The sequence below is a fragment of the Tupaia chinensis genome, unplaced genomic scaffold, assembly GCF_000334495.1.
Source record: "Tupaia chinensis unplaced genomic scaffold, TupChi_1.0 Scaffold149501_1, whole genome shotgun sequence".
NCBI classification, from domain to species: domain Eukaryota; kingdom Metazoa; phylum Chordata; class Mammalia; order Scandentia; family Tupaiidae; genus Tupaia; species Tupaia belangeri.
This window is the reverse complement of record NW_006209345.1, coordinates 1,701,196-1,727,788: the sequence shown is the minus strand read 5'-3', so window position 1 is coordinate 1,727,788 and position 26,593 is coordinate 1,701,196. Positions and strand designations below refer to the sequence as shown.

At 47.2% G+C, this 26,593-nt stretch overlaps 1 protein-coding gene across 1 annotated transcript in view; it reads right to left on the bottom strand.

The window, feature by feature from the left end:
* Nucleotides 1-15,052: 15,052 nt before the first annotated feature.
* Nucleotides 15,053-26,593, bottom strand: part of MRPL21 (mitochondrial ribosomal protein L21) — a gene marked incomplete at its 5' end in the record, with an annotated part of 19,703 nt that continues 8,162 nt past the window's right edge. Inside the window, 5 exons of the mRNA XM_006171355.1 lie at nucleotides 15,053-15,169; nucleotides 18,717-18,820; nucleotides 19,495-19,547; nucleotides 24,441-24,604; nucleotides 25,879-25,964. Coding sequence (XP_006171417.1) covers nucleotides 15,105-15,169; nucleotides 18,717-18,820; nucleotides 19,495-19,547; nucleotides 24,441-24,604; nucleotides 25,879-25,964 — 472 coding nt within the window. The remainder of the gene's footprint in view (nucleotides 15,170-18,716; nucleotides 18,821-19,494; nucleotides 19,548-24,440; nucleotides 24,605-25,878; nucleotides 25,965-26,593) is intronic.

Below are 26,593 nucleotides of genomic sequence, written 5' to 3'. Positions count from 1 at the left end.
TATAGCAAAAATCTCTCAAAAAAAAAAAAAATCCCTTGGTATCAAGGGGAGACCAGCAGGTGGCATAGTGATTAAGGCACTGGACTCCCATATAGTCAGATCCCAGACCTGGTAGCTTGAAACTCATGCTGGGCGAGTGTACACGCATACCCAAAATCCTGAAAGGAGAATGAAGGAGAAGGGGTTGCTTTGTGGTCACTCCCCTGGGGGGAGGGGTGTGATTTCTTGCTTTCTGTCTTCCCAGCCAATGCATGTGCTCTATAGCAAAAAATCTCTCTCTCTAAAAAAAAAAATCCCCTGGAATATGCTGGCCTTTTCCTCTTGTTAGGGTGACTTGCAGTCCACATGTTACAGAGGTCACAGCTGCAAGATAGAAGTGGGTCACTTTGACCACAGATACCTTATGACAAAAGGTTTATGATAGTTAAAAGATACTGGGACATTGGAAGAGTCTCATTCCATAATTAATAATTAGTCCATCATCACATTGCATGAAAACATCTCCCTGGCAAGACCATCCTGGCTTTCGTTTGATCTTGTCAGATTGCAAAAGCAGGAAGGGCCTGAACAATAAGAGACTCCACCTTTTCAGGAATCTGGTGCGACTAAGACAACATCTCTTGCTCTGAGCCTCTTTCAAGGTACTGATGTAATACTGGATCTCCCTCCTCACACGATTTGTTTATTCATTCCTTTAACCCTGGGCCATTGTCTCACTTTCACTACATGAATGCTCAGGCTCTCCCACCTTTGGAAGGAAAATTAGGCTCTGCCACTGTGTGGTCCAGAACACAGGCAGCAGTACGAGTCTAGCAAGGAGCCCCGCTCTGTCCCGCTTCATCAGATGGGGTCCAGTTACACTGGTGCAGAGCTAGTGGGCTATCCGGACCACTAGGCAGTATAGCTGTATTCCCCTTCTCTCCTTTTTCCTGTCTTCATGATAAAGCATGATAAAGCACATGCATGCATGTGAGGGGGGAAGAGAGAGAACGAGAGACAGAGATTGACCTTTCCCTGGATCTGGTCATGCCGTGATCCCCTTCCTCCAATGTGCCAGCTCATCAGATCTTGGGGCACTCGTGTGAGTGCCTGGTGTATTTTAGGCAGACTGGGTAGTGGTTGCCATGTAGGATCTGGTTTCTCCTGAGCAGCACATTACAGCTGTGCCATGAGGCCAGCACTATGTCACTTTCACCCTAATTTTGTCATATGGGATGAAGTCACAGCCTGTCCTCACAATTCTGACATAAGGTTTAATCACGCCGCCATCATGCCAGGCTCCTCCCCTCTCCGTTCTTCCCCAGATCCATAAGAAAAACTGATGAATAACTAGTGGGGTCTTTCAGTCCCACTCACGCTGAGTGTGAGCACACATAGGGCCATATAAGCCAGCCATTTATACCTTTATCCCGTTTTAGACAACAAACGTTTCTTTTTTTCTTTTAGAGAGAGAGATTTTTGCTAGAGAGTGCATGTGCTCTCCAGAGAGACACAGAGAGAGACAGAAGGCAAGAAATCATCTCCTGGGGGATGGCCATGCTGCAATCCCTTCTTCATTCTGCTCTTGGGATTTTGGGCACACATGCACATGCACCTGGCATGAGTTTTAAGCTGCTGTGTCAGGGATTTGAACCATAGTCAACTACGTGGGGGTCCAGCGATGTGGGGCACTCGTGTGAGTGCCTGGTGTATTTTAGGCAGACTGGGTAGTGGTTGCCATGTAGGATCTGGTTTCTCCTGAGCAGCACATTACAGCTGTGCCATGAGGCCAGCACTATGTCACTTTCACCCTAATTTTGTCATATGGGATGAAGTCACAGCCTGTCCTCACAATTCTGACATAAGGTTTAATCACGCCGCCATCATGCCAGGCTCCTCCCCTCTCCGTTCTTCCCCAGATCCATAAGAAAAACTGATGAATAACTAGTGGGGTCTTTCAGTCCCACTCACGCTGAGTGTGAGCACACATAGGGCCATATAAGCCAGCCATTTATACCTTTATCCCGTTTTAGACAACAAACGTTTCTTTTTTTCTTTTAGAGAGAGAGATTTTTGCTAGAGAGTGCATGTGCTCTCCAGAGAGACACAGAGAGAGACAGAAGGCAAGAAATCATCTCCTGGGGGATGGCCATGCTGCAATCCCTTCTTCATTCTGCTCTTGGGATTTTGGGCACACATGCACATGCACCTGGCATGAGTTTTAAGCTGCTGTGTCAGGGATTTGAACCATAGTCAACTACGTGGGGGTCCAGCGATGTAGCCATTACACTGTCTGCTGGTCCCATGACAACCAATGTTTCAATCACCTGCTCTAATTTTTTGTCAAAATTCTGAGAATCTCAGGAGAATCTCTCTCTGCCATTGTTGCCCATTAGGGGCTGTTCGACGTGTTCCTTGGTCTGAAGAAATGTGACTTGGCCATCCACCAGCACTCGAAGCATTTGCATCTACACCAAGTAAGCAAAACCCAGGTCAGTGTCTATTCCTGTTGGGATCCTGGGCTCCTGCATCAGTCTTACTAGCTTTATGCAAAGACCTCTCAACAGGGAATCCACCCATAGCCATTTGTGGCCTCCTTGCTGGTAGACAGAGCAGTCCTTATTGGCATTTTGTACCTCAGAGGGTGTAAGAGGAACGTCGCTGCTCTTCAGCAGCCCCCACCCAGCCATTTCATGGACCCAGATGGCTTCATGAAGCAAGTACATGGGAGTTCTGATGGGTGTCGAGATGTATTACTTTAACGCATCCCTCAAATTTCCTTGGGCTGACGCCCACACAAGCATCCTTTTAATAGGTCAGGTTTCCATTGCCTGACCATGTGACCAAGCCATTGGCTACTGCCCACGAGTTGGTCAAAACCCACACACAGGGGCTTTCACCACCGTCCATTCTTCCATCACCGATAGGAAGATGGCATGCAGTTTAGCCCACTGAGCTAACTTGTTTTCGCCCTTCTTGATCAGAGCAGTGCCTCTGAGGCCAGCAGGTGGCATGGTGGTTAAAGCACTGGACACTCCCACATGGCCGACCATGGTTTGAATCCTGGACCTGGTGGCTTGCTCTCTCTCTCTCCCCATTTCTCTCTCTGGTCAAATTAAAATAAATAAATGAATAAATAAACAACAACAACAACAAACCAGAGCGGTGCCCTTTAAATATGTTACTATCCAATCACATTGAAACTGATGTCCACCCAGCCAGCAGCTAGCTCTTGGCTGGCCAGAGAACAGCTGTGTCAGGCCACTGGTGCTAGTGCTGACAGAATCCCACAGCTCCTCATGCAGTTCCAGAGTCAGTCCTGGGGAAAGAGGCTCCCTGCTCATGGGTATCTCCTTAAGCAGCCCAGGTAGCACCATTCTGTATAAACCACTTCCATTTCACTAGGGAGCTCTTCTGGGCACCTGCCATCCCCATCAGAGTGCTCCTCTGACCTCACCCAAGCCATGATGGGATTTTCAGGTTTCAAGAGTGGTTTTTGGCCAACTGTGGTGGCACGGCACAAGCACACTGCTCTGCAATGCTGAAACCACAGGGAAGGCTCTGGGTTCGAGTCTCCCTGTACATCCCGGGCATGTGTTCCATGCTGTGATCTTGGTTGACTGAGGCTGCGGGTAGGTCCTGGCAGGAAGACTGTTGGGGGTGCCTCTTGGTCAGTCCCTTCCTTTCTTTCTCTCATAGAAGAAATACATCAATTTGAAAAAAAAAAATGATGACTTTTTGTCCTTTAGATCTAAGGTAGCTTCAGTTAGTGTTTGATAGCAAGCTAGTAAATGCTGCTCAAATGGAACTTTTTTTCTTCTTCTTCTTTTTTTGCTTTTGAAGGGTGAGTTTTTTGGTTTATTTTATTTTATTTTTTAAAGAGAAATGTTTGCTATAGGGTACGTGTGTTTGCTGGAGAGACTGTGGGAGGCTGCACACGAGCGAGTCTGCCAAGGTTCCTCAGAGAGCAAACAATTACCATGATTGGTTCCCTTCAAAAACCTGACCTTAGAAACCTTGCTCTGATTGGCCACTAGAATCCCTCAAATTTGCATATCTGACAACTCATGATTGGTCCAAAAGCAACCAATCATAACCCACCATTTACAACCAATCAGGGCCCACCGTTTACAACCCATCAGAGTGTATATAACCACGATGCCTGGCCCACAGTAGCCAGAAGACGACAAGGACCAGGAAGACGACGACCAGGAAGACGACGACTGAAGAGCCTGAAGAGCTGACACTGCATCGTCTCCAGATGACCTGGGAGACCCTGAAAAACTGTAACACAACATCGTCTCTGGGCGACCCTTAAGAGCTGTGACACTGCGTCATCTCTGTGCTGTACCGTGCTGCCCACAATAAACAGACGACACTGTCGTCTCCGTGCTGTAACACTACGCCGCTTGTCCCGGCTCTCACTCCTTCACTCAGGAAACCTGTTCGGCTGTCCCCCCGGGTTGGGACACCTGGCGCCCGAACAGGGACGGGACAAGAGACAAAGAGAGAAAAAGGGAGAAATCACCCCCCAGGAGGATGGCAATGCTGCAATACCTTCTCCTCCATTTTCCTCTCAGGATTTTGGGCACATATGCCCTTGTGCCCAGAGTGAGTTTCAAGCCACCAGGTCTGGGACTCTAGCCATGGTTGGCGATGTGAGAGTCTAGTGCCTCAACCACCATGCCACCTGATGGCCCTGCCAAATGGAAATTCTTTAGTCCACAGTCCCAGCAGTCGTCTCTGACTGGCACTCACAGGTTTGGTCCCAGGTCACAGTCTACACACAGAGAATCTGTCCTAGCCTCGGTGGGCTCCTGTCATCTCACTGGTTTCCATTGGCATGTCCATTTAACATTTCTTCAAGGGCATATTTTCATGCCTTGTCTTATAGAACTAGAGGAACAGTCCCTAGTCAGATATAAGGTTTAGCCTCATAATACATTCAGCTAAAAGAGACACGACGTCTTCAAATACAGCCTGTTCAAGTATATCAATTCCCTGGGGCCAGCCAGTGTGTGGTGGTTAAGGCAGCTGAATCCCACATGGCTGACAGTGCAGTTTGAATACCAGACTTAAAAAACAACACTAAGAGCGTGTGTGTACATGCTCAAAGTCCCAAGAGGAGAATAGAGAAGGGATTGCAGTGTGGCTACCCTCGAGGGGCAATTTCTCACTTCTTTTTCCTGCCTCTTTCTTTGGCAAGTGTACAAACTGTATTAAAAACACACAAACAAACAAACCTTAAACAAACAAAAAAACTGAGTACACCAATTCTCTTACAATCTTTTACCTGAGGGGCTGGCAGGTTGCATGGTGGTTAAGGGCACTGGATTCCTGTATGGCTGACTGCGGTTCAAGTTGTGGACCTGGTGGCTTGCTTTCTCACTTTCCCTTTCTCTCTCTGTCTTTCTCTGATCAAATTAAAATAATAATAACAAATGAAATTAAATAAGTAAATAATTCTTAAAAAAAAAAACACAACTTTTACCTGAATTTCATCTACCTTCATTTTCCTAACTGCAGCGTCTGTCAAAATTTTGTCAACAGTTCGTACTTTTACAATTCTAGGTTGGGGAAATGTTCCCAGGACATAATATCAAGAAAGAGACACAATGGTTTTACACAAAGCCTGTTTAAACATCACAACTTTCATAATCTTATCAGTGACTACCAGACAAGGGCACTGCCAGCCCTGAATTTTTATTACTACCCTGGGTAGGATGAAACCCCACAAAAATGACCCCCACATCAAGGCCTTAGATTGTTGGCCTTGGATAGAGCCCAGTCACTGGAGGAGGCCTCTAGGCAGGAAGTGGGTCAAAGGACACCTAGCCTGTCAGGTGTGCTTCTCTTATCTCTGTGAGTCATTGTAGGCTCAGGGCCCCAGGAGTCGGAAGCACCAGGGTGTGAGATGCCATAAGCTCTGCTGTCCTGAAGGCTGGGTCCTGCGGAGCCACATGCCACATGCAAAGGGAGAGGCTTATGGCCTGCAGCCTCTCCTCTGATCTCGTTAGATAACACTGAGCCCCACCTGCATCACAGTACATTTACATGTTTAATGCTGCTAGAGCTGGCTGTGGTTCTGTAGACGTGTAGGACAATCTCTTCTGCAATCTCAAACTCGGGCCAGTCTCAAACTCTCAACCCTTCTCAGCGTGGCAGAGGATCCAGGCCTGAACTTCATCGGACTTCATGGAGGGAGCCACTCCAACACTCCAAAGGGTCTAACCCCTGGCTCATCACAGTGTGGAATTAGGGGTTCTGGGAGACACATTCATGCATTTGAGAGAGGGCTGTGTGTCTGGCATGGGAATTGGTGCTGGGTATACATTGATGAAAATGGTGGATATATGCTCCCTCTGTTAGCTAGTGGTCTAAGGGGCAAGGAGGCAGATGAGAAACCTGTGGACATGTAAATACACACGTGTTGGCACCAGGGGGCAGATCACGACCAGGTGCTAAGCTTTGAATGTGTTCCTCAAAGTTCACGTTTTGGAAACTTAATTTCCATTGCAATAGGGTAGAGAGGTAAGACCTCTAAGTGGAAATGAAGTCATGAGGGAATCTGCCTCATAAACAGATCAATGCTCTTACTGGGGCGTGGGTTTCTGAGGAAAGGATAGGTTCTGCTCCTTCCCTTCTCTTGCCCTTCTACTTTTTGCTGGGGGGTGATGCAGCAAGAAACCTTTACCAGATGTTAAGCAGATGCTGACACCTGCCCTTGGACTTTCCAGACTCCAGAATTATGATCCAAACACATCTCTTATTTTTTTTAAAAAAAATGTTATTCTACCTCATTCGTTGGTTTATTTATTTATTTTAATTTGACCAGAGAGGGACAGAGAGAGAGAGAGAGATAAAGGAAAAGAGAGAGTGAGAAGCCAGCCCGCCAGGTCTGGGCCCCGAACCACAGTCAGCCATGTGGGAGGTGCCAGTGACACAGGGGTGGGACAGGGGTGGGGTGGGGGGTGGGTCACAGTGTGGGGATCCTGTCGGTGCTGCCTTTCTCTTTGTCTCGCTTTCACTTTACTGCTTTCTTGTAGAAGAAATAAACTTTTTTTTTAAAAGAGAGGTTTTTGCTATAGGATGTGAGCACTCACCGGAGAGACAGAGACAGAAAGCGAGAAATCACTCCCCAGGGGAGAATGGCAATGCTGCAGTCCCTTCTCCTCTGTTCTCTTGGGATTTGGGGCACTGAGCCCCACTTGCATTGCAGTACAATTGCAGCACACACATGCACCCAGCATGAGTTTCAAAGCTCCGGGTCTGGGATTTGAACCACAGTTGACTATGTAGGAGTCCAGTGACATAACCATTATGCCAACTGCTGGTCCCAGAAATAAATACACTATTCTTAAAAAAAAAAAACACAACTTTTACCTGAATTTCATCTACCTTCATTTTCCTAACTGCAGCGTCTGTCAAAATTTTGTCAACAGTTCGTACTTTTACAATTCTAGGTTGGGGAAATGTTCCCAGGACATAATATCAAGAAAGAGACACAATGGTTTTACACAAAGCCTGTTTAAACATCACAACTTTCATAATCTTATCAGTGACTACCAGACAAGGGCACTGCCAGCCCTGAATTTTTATTACTACCCTGGGTAGGATGAAACCCCACAAAAATGACCCCCACATCAAGGCCTTAGATTGTTGGCCTTGGATAGAGCCCAGTCACTGGAGGAGGCCTCTAGGCAGGAAGTGGGTCAAAGGACACCTAGCCTGTCAGGTGTGCTTCTCTTATCTCTGTGAGTCATTGTAGGCTCAGGGCCCCAGGAGTCGGAAGCACCAGGGTGTGAGATGCCATAAGCTCTGCTGTCCTGAAGGCTGGGTCCTGCGGAGCCACATGCCACATGCAAAGGGAGAGGCTTATGGCCTGCAGCCTCTCCTCTGATCTCGTTAGATAACACTGAGCCCCACCTGCATCACAGTACATTTACATGTTTAATGCTGCTAGAGCTGGCTGTGGTTCTGTAGACGTGTAGGACAATCTCTTCTGCAATCTCAAACTCGGGCCAGTCTCAAACTCTCAACCCTTCTCAGCGTGGCAGAGGATCCAGGCCTGAACTTCATCGGACTTCATGGAGGGAGCCACTCCAACACTCCAAAGGGTCTAACCCCTGGCTCATCACAGTGTGGAATTAGGGGTTCTGGGAGACACATTCATGCATTTGAGAGAGGGCTGTGTGTCTGGCATGGGAATTGGTGCTGGGTATACATTGATGAAAATGGTGGATATATGCTCCCTCTGTTAGCTAGTGGTCTAAGGGGCAAGGAGGCAGATGAGAAACCTGTGGACATGTAAATACACACGTGTTGGCACCAGGGGGCAGATCACGACCAGGTGCTAAGCTTTGAATGTGTTCCTCAAAGTTCACGTTTTGGAAACTTAATTTCCATTGCAATAGGGTAGAGAGGTAAGACCTCTAAGTGGAAATGAAGTCATGAGGGAATCTGCCTCATAAACAGATCAATGCTCTTACTGGGGCGTGGGTTTCTGAGGAAAGGATAGGTTCTGCTCCTTCCCTTCTCTTGCCCTTCTACTTTTTGCTGGGGGGTGATGCAGCAAGAAACCGTTACCAGATGTTAAGCAGATGCTGACACCTGCCCTTGGACTTTCCAGACTCCAGAATTATGATCCAAACACATTTCTTATTTTTTTTTTTTAATGTTATTCTTACTTATTCGTTGGTTTATTTATTTATTTTAATTTGACCAGAGAGGGACAGAGAGAGAGAGAGAGATAAAGGAAAAGTGAGAAAGCAAGCCGCCAGGTCTGGGACCCGAACCACAGTCAGCCATGTGGAATGTGCCAGTGACACAGGGGTGGGACAGGGGTGGGGTGGGGGGTGGGTCACAGTGTGGGGATCCTGTCGGTGCTGCCTTTCTCTTTGTCTCGCTTTCACTTTACTGCTTTCTTGTAGAAGAAATAAACTTTTTTTTTAAAAGAGAGGTTTTTGCTATAGGATGTGAGCACTCACCGGAGAGACAGAGACAGAAAGCGAGAAATCACTCCCCAGGGGAGAATGGCAATGCTGCAGTCCCTTCTCCTCTGTTCTCTTGGGATTTGGGGCACTGAGCCCCACTTGCATTGCAGTACAATTGCAGCACACACATGCACCCAGCATGAGTTTCAAAGCTCCGGGTCTGGGATTTGAACCACAGTTGACTATGTAGGAGTCCAGTGACATAACCATTATGCCAACTGCTGGTCCCAGAAATAAATACACTAAAACAAAACAAAAACCTGTTACATAATGTGGGAATTCCATGTTAGGAAAGAGGAAACTGAGGCTGGGCCTTTACGTGGCAAGCCCAAGGTTCCGTGGCCTAAAAGTATCAATGCCAGAACAAAACAAAACCCAGGCAAATGACAGGGACCTGCAGCTGCACTCCTGCCCCTGTGTGAACCTGAGGAAAGGAGGCGGCAAATGAATCCAGTGGTAAGTGGAGACCCAGATGGCCTGACACTGGATGGTGGCCTCAGGACGCAGCAGGACTGAAAGAAAACTGAGCATGGGAAGTGCGATGAGGAAGTTGTGGGCCGGGGTGTAGGGCTTCCACAATATCTGTTGGGTTGTCGGAAAAGCCATAATTTATTTTTTCTATGCAAAAATGTGTCATGACTTTTCCAACAACCCAATAATAATAAAAGCTGGGAGGTTCTGGGGTAGCAGCAGCCTCATCATGGCAGAGGAGTAAGGCATGGCAGGAGTGTGTGGGAGGACCGACTTGGGGTGCAGAGCACACCAGCTGAGCACAAAGGCTTTCAATCAGAACGCCACCTCTGTACTGACCACCTGCGTGTCTCCGTAGATGTTTCCACATCAATCAACAGCAAATCATTCTAGACCCTTCCATGGAGCATGCTGCGATGACGACATGATCTAATATAGGTAAAGGCCTGAGAACAGTGCCTGCCAGGTGCTTAGAGCTCAGCAAATGGCAGCTATTAGTATATAGTATATGGTGGTCTGGGCAGGAGCCTCGTGCCAGCCCCAAGGACGCTGGTCTAAGATCAGCTGCGAAACCGGTGAGGGAACATTTTACACTCTAAAGAAAGTGATGTGGATCCACCTTTTTTTTGTTTTACACTCTAAAGAAAGTGATGTGGATCCACTTTTTGTTTGTTTGTTTGTTTTCCGGGTTTTTGCTGTATGGCGTATGTGCTGGCTGGATAGAGGCAGAGAGAGAGCGAGAAGGAAATGACAACTCACCCCTGAGGGGGATGGCCACGCTGCAATCCTTTCTTCTCCACTCTCCTCTCAGAATTTTGGGCACGCACATGTGCCTGGCATGATTTTCAAGATGCTGGGTTCAGGATTTGAACTCTTTTCAGCCATATGGGAATTTAGTGCCTTAACCACTATGCCATGTACTGGCTGCTCCATCTTTTTTTTTGTTATTACTGTTTGTGATAGGGCACATGCTTTTATGGGGGGGGGGGCAGATAGAGAAAAAGAAAATGGGAAAGTATACCTCCCCCCCCAGGGGATGACCATGCTGTGATCCCCTCTAGCCTTCATTCTCCTCTTGGGATTTTGGGCATGTTTGCACACATATGTTTTCCAAGCCACCAGTTCTGGGACTTGAACATGGATCCATGTTTTTGCTTTTTTTCAGACAAGTAATATAACTCACTAATAGCCTTTACAATTTTTTTTTTAAATAATTTTTAGTTTTAGTTTTTGCTATAGTGTGAGTTTTTTAGAGACAGAGTTTAGAAAATGAGAAATCACACCCCCAGGAGTGTGTGCTGAAATCCCTTCTCTATTCTCTCAGGAATTTGGACACATACACACACAATGCACCTGGCCTGTTTTTCTAGCTGTTGGATCTAGGACTGGAAACGTGGAGTCAGCTCTGTGGGATCCAGCTACCTTAACCTCTATGCCACCTTTTGGCCCCAGCTTAAATCTATTTTTAAAAATTGTGGTAAAGGCCCAGAGCTGGCAGTGCCTGACAGAGCATCTGACCAGGAGTTGGGTAGAGTAGGGAGTAGGGGGCCATAGTCGGGGCGGTGGGAGGAGTCTGCAAATCATTTATAAATGGCGCCAAAGCAGGATTGGGAGCCTAAATTTTAGGAGGGTGGGAGAGCACTGTGCTTTCACGGACCTCTTCGCTTTCACGGACCTCTTCTTTTTTTTTTTTTTTGGCAGTTAGATGAAATTAAATGTCTAATAATTGAGTATAGATGTTTTTGCTATAGGGTGTGTGTGCTTGCCAAAAAGACAGAGAGGCAGAGAGACAGAAAGCGAGAAATCACCCCCCAGGGGGGATGGCCATGCCGCAATCCCTTCTCCTCTTCTCCTCCTCTCGGGATCTCAGGATCTTAGACGCACACCCACATGTGCCAGCCTGAGTTTAAGCCACCGGGTCCGGGACTCAAACTGCAGTCGACTACATGGGAGTCCAGTGATGCAGCCATTATGCCATCTGCTGGTCCCTTATGGACCTCTTCTTTATGAAGCAAATGTGTGAAAGTTGTCATAAAGAACAAACAAATGGAATATTTTGTACATTACAGTGGTTGGAATAAAAATTGGGAGGAATGGGTTCCAGGGAGCAGAGTACTCAAATACATGGATGCCAATCTGCAGAAACAGCAAGAGAACTTCATAAAGCCAATGAGAAGTATGCAGAGGGGAAGATGATAAGGGTTGCCCCAGGAAAGAAGACATCTGGTCTGCAACGGAAAAATGTTGAAGCGGAGACAAAAAAGAACAAACAGAAAACATCTGGGAATGGAGACGGTGGCAGACTCCTCCACCTCGGCAGAAAAGGGCCCGGGTGGGACCAGCAGGGTAATGGCTATGTCGCTGAACTCTCACGTAGTCAACTGTGGTTCGAGTCCCGGACCTGATGGCTTACACTCAATGCCAGGCACGTGTGCGTGTGGTGCCCAAGATCCCAAGAGGAGAATGGAGAAGGGATTGCGGTGTGGCCATCCCCCCTAGAGGGAAGTGATTTCTCGCTGTCTCTCTGCCTCTCCGTCTTTCTGGCGAGCACAAGCGCCCTATAGCATCCCCCCCCCCCCCCCAAAACAAAAACAAAAACAAAAACAAAAAACCAAATCAACAACAAACAAAAAGAAACGGGCCCGGGAAGACCCTACTATTGAAAATGAAGAAACATTCTTGAACAAAGTTGAAGTTAGATGAAGATTTCCAGAGCTAAAATCAGGGTTTGTTGATGACTGGGACTTAATTACCAGGCAAAAACAGCTCTTTTATCTTCTGGCTAAGAGGAATGTGGATTCTGTACTGGAGGATTATGCAAGTTATAAGAAATCTCCAGGAAACACCAAATGTAAGGAGTATGCTATTCCTAAGGTTGTGACCAGGATAAAAGAATAATTCAGCGTCATGTTGGGCACTTCCGGTGACTCTACGAGTTGGAGAGACCACAGGATGCTGAGATCCTTGCAGATCACCCTGGTGTGCCATGTCCCACGTATATAGAGCGTCTCATCTACTGAAATGACTTGTACAGATTGGTGCCATGTTGGTCTACACACTTCTTGAAGAGAAGAGCCTTGCTTTTTTTTTTTTACTGAGTTATCTTCTTGATTTCCTAAAACACCTGGCAAAGAATTCTGCAACTTTGTTTAGTGCCAGCAATTATTAAGTGACTTCCCCTTAATACCCCTGCAAAGTTGTGTGAGAGGTGCATTCACTCGCCTACGTGTGGATCTCTGTAAACACCTTTTTTGTTCTTTGAAGATGTTAGTGTACAACAGAATTGATGATTGCTTCCTGTTTGATTTTAAACAGAGAAAATAAAAGGAGTTTAGCTCCTTTTTTTTCTTTCTTATTTTCATTTCAAAGTTGCTACTAGTGCAGTCGATGATGAGCAGCAGAGACATGCTGTAGTGTTTAACTGTCTATTTGACAAAACTGTTTTCGAATGCTGGAGGTTCTATTCCTTTGATACTATGCTCTTTTATAATATGTGTTCATGCTGTATGCCAAAATGCTCTCGTTCCTCGGCCAAAGGTTCTATTCAGTGTATATAACTGTACACACGCATTCGTTTGTGTGTGTGTGTGTGTGTGTGTGTGTTTTTTCCCAATAGTTCTTAAAGTCAAGAGCCCATCCTTTGCAAGTCATCCATGTTGTTCCTTAGGCATTATCTTTGCTCAAATTGTTGAAGAACGGTGGCTTGTTTCATGGCTTTGTATCTGTGACTAATGCATGTTTTAACATGATAGGTGAAATGCATTGTATAGCTATTTTTCTGAAGTGAATCTTTTAGGAATTGTTTATCAAATCTTGGAGATATATATATATATTTCTAAATTGTGGTAAAATACGAAACTTAAATATAAAACTTACCATTTTGTATCAATGGCGTTGTGCAACTACCACTGCCACCATCTTCAAAACTCTTCATCCTGCAAAACTGAAACTCCTCAGCCCCTGCTAACTACTTTCTACTTTTTTTTTTTTTAAGAGAGATTTTTGCTACAGGGTCATGTGCTTGTCAGAGAGACAGAAAGCAAGAAATCACCCCCCAGGGGAGATGGCCATGCCACAGTCCCTTCTCCTCCATTCTCCTCTTGAGATTCTGAACACACATGCACATATGTCTAGTGTGTGTTTCAAGCTGCTGGGTCTAGAACTTGAGCCACGGTCAACCAGTGGGAGTCCAGTGACGTAACCATTACGCTGCCTGCTGGTCCTACCACCTTCTACTTTACATCTTCATGTGTTTGACTACTCTAGGGACCTCATAGGGGTGGAATCACACAGTACTGGCCCTTCTGAGGTGGCCTTATTTCACTCAGTATAATGTCCTCAACATTTAGAACTACTTACTAAAGCCTCCAGACATAGCTGCCCTGAGGCTGAGTGCTCTACACGCCAAGGTTGGGCCTTGCAACCCTTCCCTCCCCCAGCAGGCCTGAAGCTCCAGGACCTCCCCTTCTCCATATTCAGGATGCCTAGGGACTACTGGCTGGCAAGCCTAATCCCCCCTGCCGTAGGCAGAGGACACTCCAAGGGGAGCCAGATCAGTGTCCCATTGGGTGACTAGGAATGGGCATGAGACTTGGCTGTAGGGCTGGTTTCCTTCTCACTTCAGATTTCAGGATGGCTCCCCATGGGACTCTTTAGAAACATTTAGAAGAAAACATTTACCATGTCTTGATAAAAGGTATTATGGCGTCACTTAAAAATCCCAACTATTCTCTTAGAGGGCTGTGCCATCTTGGTGACTGAACCAAACCAGGGACCCGAGGTCTTGAGACCGGCCTTTCCATGCACCATGTCTATAACCCACAGCCCTTCTTCCTTCTCTGATGCTTCCTTTGGCCACTCCGGATCCAGGACCTTGTCCTTTCCTGGACTAGCTTCCCAATAGGTTTCCCCTGCTGCCTGCCTGGCCTACCCACACAGACCTGGGTAGTCTTGAACCCTTCTGGGCCTGGGCACTGCTCTCAGAACCAAGCTGAGAATGCCTCTGGCCCCTCTGCTCCACCCCTGCCACTATCACATCTAGTGGGCAGGACATGCTGTGCCCACCCCCAAGCCATTCTTTGGCCCTGGATCTCAGCTTGGCCCTCCCTCCTGGCTGCCAGCTGGGTAGCCTGAAGTCAGGATCCACCCTGCACGTGATTCCGCTTCTGCTGAAGCAAATGGAGCAAGAGGATGAGAGTAGGACTCGGCCCAGCCCGTCTGGCCTAAAATCCAACTTTAAGAAGCAAATCGCTAGAAACAAATATGTTTTGATTACTCAAGAGGTGGAATTCGCTCTTGTTTTTGTCCATCTTGCCTTCCAGTGGAATCAAGGTTGAGCCTCCCGAGTCAGCTCTAGAAGCCCAGCTGTGTCTCCCTCACCACTCCCTGGGCCCTGCCGCCACGGGGGTGGAGGGCTGCCAAGAATACTATTTTGTCTTTTACACAAGCATCCAGGCTCTGCTGGGGGGTGGAGAGAGGATGCCTGTCATTCTTCCCAGTTCCTGTTTTCTCTGGCTCAGGGAGGCTGTGGGTTATAGACATGGTGCTTGAGTTCAAACAATCTGTAACAGGCACACATAGCTTTTTAAATCGGGACACAGACGCATGGCCTCCTTGGAAAATTAGTTTATTTTTATACTTCTGTAAATATTAGCTCAATGATCATGATAAGCAGGGAGCAATCTCAATGGTGTTTATCCGGAGGATGGTCTGTGGGGTCACGATAACTGAGAGAGAGAGAGAGAATGAATGACGGTCAAGTCTTGATGCAGCCTCTACTCATTGCTGGCTGTACTCAGAGGTGGGACCCTGGCATCGGCCCTCCCCAGGTAGCATGGACCCCCAGCCACAGCCCACCTCCCACAGCCCTGTTTATTTTGAGGTGCACACTGACTGCCTCACTCACTCAGCCACTGCAGAGGCTGGACTACCAGTGGCCTCATGGTAGGGATGCCCTGCACTGGCATCCTGTCTTCTCCCCCTGACTATGGTTTGACCTTTTTTTTTTTTTTTTTCCTATTTGCCAGAGGTTGCATGTACTTATTGGATAGAAAGAAAGAGGGAAAGTGAGAAAGCACCCCCCAATGGGGGATGGTTACATTTCAATCCCGTCTCCTCCATTCTCCTTTTGGGACTCTGGGCATGCATGGCACGTGTGGCATGATTCTCAAGCTGCTGAGCTCTCAACTAGAACTGCACAGTTGGCCATGTGGGATCCAGTCACCTGAACCACAGGCCACAGTGGCCCCCTCATATTTTAATTTTCCATTCATTTGTGTTGTCCATATAGGTAGGACATATGTTCTTCCTGGACAGAGACGGTATCCACAGAGAGGGAGAAATGACCCTCCACCACCCCTGAGGTGGGGATGGCCATGTCGCAATCCCTTCTCCTCCATTACCCTCTCAGGACTTTGGGCACACACACCTTTGGTGCACATGCCTAGCATGTTTTCCAAGCTGCTGGTCTCACTAACTGTGAAGTCGGCCACCTGAGATCCAGCACCTCAACCTCCACACCACCTGGTGGCTGTGCCCAACTGCCCCCCAACTCCTTTTAGACTTTTGTTAAAGGTTGCGTGCACTTGCCAGAGAGAAAAATTACCCCCCCAATGGAGTGTGGCCACATCACAATTCCTTCTACACCATTCCTTCCACTCCATCTGTCCATCCTGTCAGGACTTTGGGCATCACACACAGGCACCTGGTATGTGTTTCAAGCCTCTGGGTCTGAGACTCAAATCGCAAGGTCGGCCATGTGGCTGGTTCCACACCTTGACCTCTTGATTGAGTGAGTTGGATCTCCCCCTTTCCCCCCCACCTGGCTTACAGTGAGGTCACCTGCAAGCACCAGAATATACAGGAAGGCTCCTCTACCAGACCGATTCTAAGGACAGCAAATGCCACTGTTCTGGGTATATTTAACTACTCCCACAACTGGCACCTGGGTCAACAATTATTGCTGTGACCTAGAGCGTGATGGACACACACTTCCCATGATAAGATCCTGGGTATTGGGATCAGCAGTTGGTGTAATGGCTATGTCGCTGGACTCCCATGTAGTTGACTGCGGTTCGCTTTCCAGACCCGGTGGCTTAAACTCACGCCAGGCGCGTGTGCGTGCGTGCCCAAGATCCCGAGAGGAGAATGGAGGAGAAGGGATTGTGGCATGGCCATCCCCCCGGGGGGTGATTTCTCGCTTTCTATTTCTCTGTCTCTCTCTCTTTCTGGTGAGCGCACACGCCCTATAGCAAAAACCTCTCCAAAAAAAAAAAAAAAAGAAAGAAAGATCCTGGGTATGTGGTCCTGTGTCCTGTCTTGAGGAGCCCCTGCCTTGTGGGGACTGTCTAGTGGAAGCTCCTACAAGGACATTCCCGAATCTGCTTGTGGGCTAACTGCCTCTTTAGGGGCAATGTCAGGCTAAGGACTGGAACAAAGCTAGGTTATACGTGGGGGCGGGTCAAAGAAAATGGGGAGGAGAGGGCCAGGCCCTGGGGTGGGTACACCCTCCAGGACAGGAGGCACAAAGTGGGCAGCTGAGGCTGGACTGAGACCTATGGGGGAGCTCTCTCTGCCCACTGCCCTCCATCCTGGGTGTTCCCCCTACCTACACCTTGGTGTACACCCAGAAAACCAAAACCCTTGTAGTCAGGAGACTGCTGGGCCCACCTTCCTGCCTCGCTCAGAGTCCTGGTGCCCTGGCCCAATCCTTCTGGCACACATTCCACTTTTGGCATGCACAGAACCGTAGTAGCACCAGCCCCGCATTGCTTCCCGAGCACCTCTACCAATAAATAGAGGCTCTGCCTGACTCTGGGCTGACCACCTCACGGGCCACTTCCTGCTGTCCTGCTGTTGAGCAACCTTTGCCTTGGCCCCTCTGTTTTCTCTTCAACCTATCACATGGATCTTCCATGGAGGAGGCACCCACAGGGCACGCTGGCTCCCCATGGAATCACTCACTGGGACTCCTCTCTGCTGTTACCTGGATACCCAGCAGCCCGTGATCCTCTCCTCCCTCCGGGGTTGAGGTTCGGTCACCCTTTGTCTGTGCTGTCCCATCACCTCACTCTGCACTCACAGAGTAGCATGGGGCAGCTCCTGCTGAGCCCCATGCCCTTGTAGGGCACTCACCTCTCTCGTCCCCACAGGAGCCTTTGCCTCTTTGTTTCCCTCCCCACTTCACCTCCTATACTCAGAGCCTGCCCAGTCCAAATGCCTGTGGCTTTGCCCTTCTTTGGTGGCCCCTCCAGTGGTCGCCTGCCCTTGGGTGTCCTCAGCAGCTTGCTTGGATGACCCTCCACTTGGCTCTGTAGCTCTTCACCTCCCTCTCCTCCTCCCCACGTTTTCCTTCCTTCAGTCTTCAGAGGACTGTTCATCCTCTGACCAAAAGCCACTCCCACCACTTAAAACAAACCAGCCTGTTCCCCAGCCTGGCCTTGACCTCAGACCCCTTTCTAGTCTCTTCTCTAATCACCTTCAAAGGATGCTGTCCTCACCGGCCTCAATTCCACCGTTAATGCATTTCTTAAAAAGGTTTTAATGTAACCTTGTTAAGACAATATATGGACTCCATTGAGCTTACCAAGTAACTAGGACATAAGAACTGAGCACCAGTTCCTTTACATTCTAACCACGTGTCCTCCTTTCACATTCCCCTGTTCCCCTCCATAGGGGACCACAGCCATGGAATCTGCAATAATTCTTCCTTTACAATTTTTTTCTATTATATATTTATGTGTGTGTGTGCGCCTAACATACAGTTTTGCTTATCACTAGTCTTTATAAAATGGTACCACCCTGCTGGTCACCTAAGACCCACTCCTGTAATTATGTAGGGGCAGTTCATTCACAGAACTACTGGCAACATTTGAGAGGGCAAGATCTCCACCTAGTCATCCACTCCATGGAGGGCATGAGAGACGAGCCAGTCTGCGGCATGAGCCGATGTGCCAGATATTCCCATCCGTGCCTGTGGTGCACGCTGTGCTGAGTCATGGTGAAGGCAAATGTTCAAGTTTCCTGTTGTGTCCCCGTGTCCCTAATCTGAGTGGTGGTGTCTGAGGTCTCCCTGGGCCCTCACCCTCCAACCCTTGGTGTGGTCCCTACCAGACCCAAGAGCCTTGGGGGCCCTCACCTGTCTCTGTGGCTACCATACCTAAAATGATGCCTTCTGAGAACAGGGTTCATATGCCTGGCCCACAGCGGGTACAGGACCACAACCAGAGCACGAGGGACCAAACATGGGGTGTAACTACACTTTGTCCAACTTACTCTTTTTCTTCCTGAAGTTTTTCCTTTTCTTAAATTTCATATTGACTCTTGGCCATGACTCTGTCTTTTCAATAACTGTGGCTTCTACTCGAACAAGATCCTTTCTAGAAAGAAAGAAAATAAACAATGAGGTACCTTTTAACTCTTTTTTCATTTTACTAGTGCTTTTTTTTTTTTTTTTTTTGAGAGGTTTTTGCTATAGGGTACGTGTGCTCACTGGAAAGACAGAGAAGACAGAGAGACAGAAAGCGAGAAATCACCCCCCCCAAGGGGGATGGCCACGCCGTAATCCCTTCTCCTCCAGTCTCCTCTTGGGATCTTGGGCACGCACGCACACACACACGCCTGGCGTGAGTTCAAGCTGCTGGGTCCGAGACTTGAACCATGATCGACTACGTGGGAGTCTAGTGACATAGTCATTATCCCAACTGTTGGTCCCTATTTTACTAGTGCTTTACATGAGAATTTCCAAAATGAAGTTTTGCTTTTTTTTGGCTGATTATCACTGTAAACATTTTGAAAACTATATGAAAGCTTTCCAACAGTTCCATGCAGTCCATGAATGAATCTTAAAAGGGCTGTACTGTAATGAATTAATCACAGACCAACAATTTAATCTAGATGTTCTCTTCAAAGGACACTAAATATCCACTATTACTATGGATAAACATGTTGAGTACTGACAATGAGTGTGGATATAATCCTCTCCATGGGGCCCAATGGCACAATGTCCCCAGTCTGCACACCCAGGCCTGAGACCCTAGACAAAAGCATTTACCCAAGAAGTGGCTTTCCAAGTAGTGTGAAATTGTCTGCCCCAACCAGTAGGACCTGAAAAAAATCAAAAAAGTGCATTTAATCATTGATTCACTACCAGTAAGCAATGTTAAATTTTATTTGATGTCATGGTTATACATCCAGGTAACTTAATCTTCCATACAAACTGAGTTTTTAGAAACTTTTAACTGAATCTTAATATAGACAGAGAAAATGCACACATCATACTATCGTGTCTTTTAAAGTGGTTGATAATATTGCTAATATTACAAAGATTCATTTTAGTCTTTATACTCTCAACTATACTCTTTTAGTGACTGCAAAATTCCATATAACAAGCAACTATTCTCTGTGCACGAGAAACTATGACAGCAGATGAAGACTTTTTTTTTTTTGGCTACAGGGTAAATGTGCTCACCAGAAAGAGAGACAGAGAGAGAGAGAGAGAGGGAGAGAGAGAGAAAGAGCGAGCGAGCGAGAGAGCGAGCAAGCACCTCTGGGGGAGGGGAGATAGCTACGCTGCAATCTCTTCTCCTCCATTCTCCTTGGGGGGATTTCGAGGATGCATACACACATGTTTGGTGTGTTTTTTAAGATGCTAGCCCAGGACTCAAACTGCACAATAGGCCATGTAGGATCCAGCTGCCTTAACCACCATCATCTGGCCAGATGAAGACATTTATGAATTCTAAGTGCAACAGTGTTTTTTATTAGATGTTGGAAAACCTTCTTCAATTTTCCTGATAAGAAAAAATCCAATCATTCTAAAGACAAAAGATATATATATATAATTTTTTTTTTCTTTTCTTTTTTTTTGGAAGAGGTTTTTGCTACAGGGCGCATACGCTCGCCAGAAAGACAGAGAGGGACAGAGAGACAGAAAGCAAGAAATCCCCGCCCGGGGGCATGGTCATGCCACAATCCCTTCTCCATTCTCTTCTTGGGATCTTACACCCACACACACACATGCCCGGCGTGAATTTAAGCCACCGGGTCCAGGACTCAAACCATTGTCGACTACATGGGAGCCCAGCGATATAGCCATTACGCTAACTGCTGATCCCAAAAGATGTTTTTTTCTGAACTGTTTTTTTTTGAGAGGTTTTTGTTATAGGGGCTGGCGCTTGCCAGAAAGAAAAAGACAGAGAGACAGAAAGCGAGAAATCGCCCCCCTGAGGAAATGGCCATGCCGCAATTCCTTCTCCTCTGGAGATCTTGGGCACGCACGCACACGCGCCCGACATGAGTTTAAACCTCTGGGTCCGGTGACTGAACCACGGTCGATTACATGAGAGTCCAGCAACATAGCCATTACGCTAACTGCTGGTTCCCAAAAGATGTATTTTTTAAAAGAATTATTTATTTCATTTCATTTCTTTCCTTTACTTATTTTAATTTGACCAGAGAGAGACAGAGAAAGGAAAAGAGAGAAAGCAAGCTGCTACATCTAGGACTTGAACTGCAGTCGGCCATGTGGATGTCCAGTGCCTCTAACCACCATGCCACCTGCTGACCCCAGACAAAACATATTTTAAACTTTTGTTTTTCTTTTTCATTTCCTATATGGCATGAGTACTCCCTGAAGATAGACACAGAGAGGTAGAAAAAGAGAGAAAATAAGAAATCATCCCAAGGGGATGGCCAGCCCACACACAATCCCTTCTCCTCCATTCTGGTCTTGAGAGTTTGGGCAAGCATGCACACTCTCCTAGTGTGTTTTCTTTCCTTCTTTTTTTTTTTTTTTTTTTTAAGAGAGATTTTTGCTATAAGACATATGTGTTTGCTGGGGAGACAGACAGAGAGACAAAAAGCAAGAAATCATCTCCTGGGGGGGATGGCCATGCCACAATCCTTTCTCCTCCATTCTCCCCTTTGGATCTTGGACACTCATGCACATGTACCTGGAGTGTTTTTTTTTTTTTTTTGAGAGATTTTTGCTACAGGGCACGTGTGCTTGCCAGAAAGACAGAGAGACAGAAAGACAGAAAGCAAGAAATCATCCCCCAGGGTGACGGCCATGCCGTAATCCCTTCTCCTCCATTCTCCTCTCAGGATCTTGGGCACACACGCACACGTGCCTGGCATGAGTTTTAAGTCACCGGGTCCGAGATGCGAACTGCGGTCAACCACATGGGAGTCCAGCAACACAGTCATTACGCTAACTGCTGGTCTCTACCTGGAGTGAGTTTTAAGCCACTGGGTCTAGGACTTGAACCATGGTCAACTAGGCGGAAGTCCAGCGATGTAACCATTGTCCCGTTCTCTTCCCTTTTTTTTTTTTCTTTTTTTTTTTTAAGAGATTTTTACTATAGGGTGCATACACTTGCTAAAGAGACGAGAGAGACAGAAAGTGAGAAATCACTCCTCCCCCTCGGGGATGGCCACACAGCAATCCCTTCTCTGCTAGTCTCCTCGGGATTTTGGGCATGCATGTGCATGCACCTGTCATTGAGTTTCAAACTGCCAGGTCCAGGACTTGAACTGTAGTTGACGATGTGGGAGTCCAGTGCCTTTAACCACTAGGCCACAAGCTGGTTCCTATACAATATTTTTGTATTCAGGCTTTTTTTTTGGGGGGGGAGAGGTTTTTTTGCTATAGGGCACGTACGCTTGCCAGACAGACAGAGAGAGACAGAGAGACAGGAAGCGAGAAATCACCCCCCCGGGGGGATGGCCATGCCTCAATCCCTTCTCCATTCTCCTGTTGGGATCTTGGGCACGCATGCACATGCGCCTGGTGTGTTTAAGCCACTGGGTCTGGGACTCGAACCATGGTTGACTACATGGGAGTACAGTGACATAGCCATTACGCCAACTGCTGGTCCCGGTTTTGTTATTTTTAAAAATATTTAATTTTATTAATTATTACTATTTTATTTTTGACTAGTCATCAGAGAGCAAGAGAGAGGGAAAATGAGAAAGCAAGCGGCCAGGTCTAGGATTCGATCTATAGTTAGCCTCATGGGAGTTGAGTGCTCCAACTACCACGCCAGCCATTGGCCCTGCTTTATAATTAGTACAGCTTTGAGTTAAACAGCTGAGCTCAGATCATGGAGTTATGAGAAGACCACCTGAGAAACAGACTTGATTTCTCTTTGGTATAAATACACAAAAATGTTAAAATCACAAAGAAATGAAGAGTTTCAATCAATAAAGTAAATTGTATATATTACATTATATATATATTTTTTTTCTTTTTTTTTTTTGGAGAGGTTTTTGCTATAGGGCGCGTGTGCTCGCCAGAAAGACAGAGACAGACAGAGACAGAAAGCGAGAAATCACCCCCTGGGGGGATGGCCTCGCCGCAATCCCTTCTCCTCCGTTCTCCTCTCAGGATCTTGGGCACGCACGCACACACACCCAGTGCGAGTTTAAGCCACCTGGCCCAGGACGTGAACCGCGGTCCGTGAATGTGGGAGTCCAGCGACATAGCCATTACGCTAACTACTAGTCCCATATTATATTATATTAGTAGTTAAATGTAACTTAGAAAAAGTATCTACTGAAAAGGTCATTATAATTTCATAGAGTAGGTGAAAATCAAATATTGACAGATCCCCAAACACAGCCAATGCTTATAACTAAAGACTAGAAATGGTTAGCTAAATAATCAGATAGACCACGCAGGTTTTTTTTTTTTTTTTTGGAGAGACTTTTTGCTATGTGGATGTGCACATGCCAGAGACAGAAAGTGAGAAATCACCCTACAAGAGGTATAGCCATGCCACAATCCCTTTTCCTCCATTCTCCTCTTGGCACCTGGAGTGAGTTTTAAGCTGCTGGGTTTGGGACTTGAACAGTGGTTGACTACATGAGCATCCAGGGACATAACCATTATGCCATTTGCTGGTCCCACAGACCAAACAGTTCTGAATGGCAAGATAAATTAGTTCCCAGGGCGATGATCTGAAATCAGCCTTCACTGTTTACAAACAGCAGCACCCATCAAAACTAATGACAGCGTTTTTTTCTCTTTCTTTTCCTTGCTTCCTTCTCTTTTCTCTCTACTTCCTTCCTTCCTTTCCTTTCTTCTTCCCTTCCCTTCCTTCCCCTCCCCTTCCCTTCTTTCTTTTCTCTTTTCTTCTTTAACCTGCCAGAGGGCACATGCTCTCACTAAAGAAAAAGACATGACAGACGAGCCAGCATGTGGCATGGTGGGTAAGGTGCTGGACTCCCACATGGACAATCATGGTTTACGTTTTGGACCCGGCAGCTTGTTTTCTCACTTTCTCTCCCTCCTCTTTCTCTCTGGTAAGTGTACATGCCCTGTAGTAAAATCAGAAAATAAGAATAATGATAAATAAAATTAAATAGATATTTTTAAAAACAAAGAAACAAACAGAGAGAGAAGAGGGAGAAAGCACTCCTCAGTGGGATGTGGTCCTGCAGCAACCCCTTCTCTTCCATTTCTCCATTCTGCTGGGGTTTTGGGCAAGGACACACATGTGCCTGGCACGTTTTCCAAGGTACAGGATATGGGACTGGAACTGTGGTTGGCTATGTGGGGTCCAGCCCATTCATTAAGCTATGGAGCTGGCCCCGGAGAAGTGTTTTTGCAGAAACTTCACACATTTTCCTCCATAAATATAAGCTTGAAAACTCATTATATCCTTAACTGGGATTTATTATATCTGTGATCAAACATTTTTCTATGGAAATTCAGAAATAATCTCGCAAGGCAAAGCCATAAAGATGCCTACATTTGTCCTGAGAGCGATGTGCTGTTTCCCTCTGAGGAGAAAATCTGCTGTGCGGGTGTCCTTCTCAGAGAAGCTGGTTCTGCCTTCTGTGGCACTGAGGGGGCGCTGCCCCTGTGTCTGCCCCCTTGGTTTTGCTAGCCTTTACCTCAGCCTTAAGGAAAGCCCCTCGGAGATGAATTGGGGAGTGCACACACTGCATATTTGGTGACTGTGTCCCTGAATACACAAAGGAACTCGGCAGTCTCACCTTCTCCAACTGAATCCTCTCTCCGCACGCCACATCTAGCTCATTTCCGATTAAAATTAGGTCTTCGGCTGTCACCTTCCACTGGTGGCTAGTGAAGTGCACCACGGCAAAGAGCCTGCCATACTGCCCCGAGGCGATCAGCTCATTCACCTTCTTCACGACCTCTGCAGGGACATGGTGAGTGGAAGTCACCCATGTGAGAAGGGCAACAGCAGCCTCCATCCACCCCGCATGCCCCAGCCCATTCTCCCACTGCAGTGACACAGGAGTGGTCAGTCTGCTATTCTCGGGGCACCAGCACCCTGGCATGGGGCTCTCAGAGCTGCAAGTTACCCCCGACTCCACAGAAAACCCAAACTGCCTCCTGCAGCACTGAGCCAGAGTACTCAGCATGCCTGGCTCTGTGTCGAGACTGGCGTGGGGAGAAACTGCCACCCTGCTTATTCCCATTCAGTATTAACGAGGGGAAGGCCAGACAGGGAGTATGCACACCCTGAGAAGTGAAAGGAGAGGTCTTTTATAACAAAGAACAGCCAGACTTACATGCCTGTGGGCTGGGCGGGTTCTACTGCATGCCTCTGCTACATGGGGGCACACCTCTGCCCACAGTTGCAGGGAAGGGGGTCTCTCATGCTTTGCTTCTGTTTTCACTGCCCTGACTCAGTTTACACTGCCCTCTACCCTGCACCATTGACTCTGAATGAGCACTTACTGAGCCCTGATCCACCTGGTCTGGCTTGGCCCAGGGCTAGGCATGACACGGTTCCTGCCCTGGAGACAGTCAAGTCCAGAAGCTGCAGCCAGCGAGGAGGAACTCTCGGTGTATTTGCTTGTCTTGCATAACATCTGGGTTGTTGAAAAGGTCATGATGGATTTTGCATAGAAAAATACGTCATGACTTTTCTGACGACCCAACAGTATTTTACAATACAGGAAGATTCCACTCAGTAATCTGGATCTTTAGCTTTGGGGAAAACTGAGGATCTGGCACTTTCTCGCGGCAACAGTGGCTGGCAGGGACGCTGTCCCTCCTCACCACCCATGCTCTGGGCTGACCGGATCCCTGACACCCCTGAATATTTCTGCAACCCAAGGCAGTACCAACTTCCTTTCATCATCATGCACAGTAGTTCTTTTGACTGGGGAGCACTTGTCCCTGAACCCGCACTTCCACCAGCAGCAGGAGCCAAGAGATGAACCCTTTCCTGCCTCACACCACCCCTGCACCATGGCAGGTGCTCAGGGAGAGCTGTTAAAGGAATGAACATTTAAATTTTGGTGTGACTGGCAAAACTGAACGTGAGCATTCACACTGTGCTGTCATGGAGGACCTGGAACCACGAAGCCCTCGTTCTGTGCTGGGTGACACAGAGGTGCTGTGGGTGACACAGGCGGGTGGGTGCTGGTCTCTAGCTTCAAATCCATGGTGATCTTTTACCTGTGTGGTGTCTGGTCTCTTCAACTGGGTCTGGCAAAACAGTTTCTGGCCAAGGTGGTGAACTCAGTGATGTTTTAGGAACATATCTGTAAAAAACATTTTATGTATTATGCCATGCACACGAAAAGGCTACTCGCAATCCTCAAGGGGTGCACAAGGCTTTAGGGAAGGACGAGGACCTGCCAAGTCACTGATTCTAGTCTTACATCTTCAGGTCACTTGCTCACAGTCAAAGTGAACTTCGTCGCACATTCACAGGCCCACACGTTGGCAGGTTGTGTGTGTGTGTGTGTGTGTGTGTGTGTGTGTGTGTGAACATGAACTTATCTCAATGTTAAGGGACTCCAGGCAACCCTGAAGCTCATTCTTTTTTTTTTTTTAAAGAATTATTTTTTTTATTTAACTTTACTTATTATTATTATTTTCCAGTTTGATCAGAGAGTCAGAGAAAGAGAGAGAGGGAAAGCGAGAAAGCAAGCCACCAAGTCCAGGACTTGAACCGCAGTCGGCCATATGGGAGTCCAGCACCTTTAACCACCATGCCACCTGCTGGCTCCCCCAATGCTCATTCTTTTTTTTTTTTTTTGGAGAGGTTTTTTTCGCTATAGGGCACGTGCACTCGCCAGACAGACAGAGAGAGACATAGAGACAGAAAGCGAGAAATCACTCCCCAGGGGAGATGGTCACGCCGCAATCCCTTCTTCTCCATTCTCCT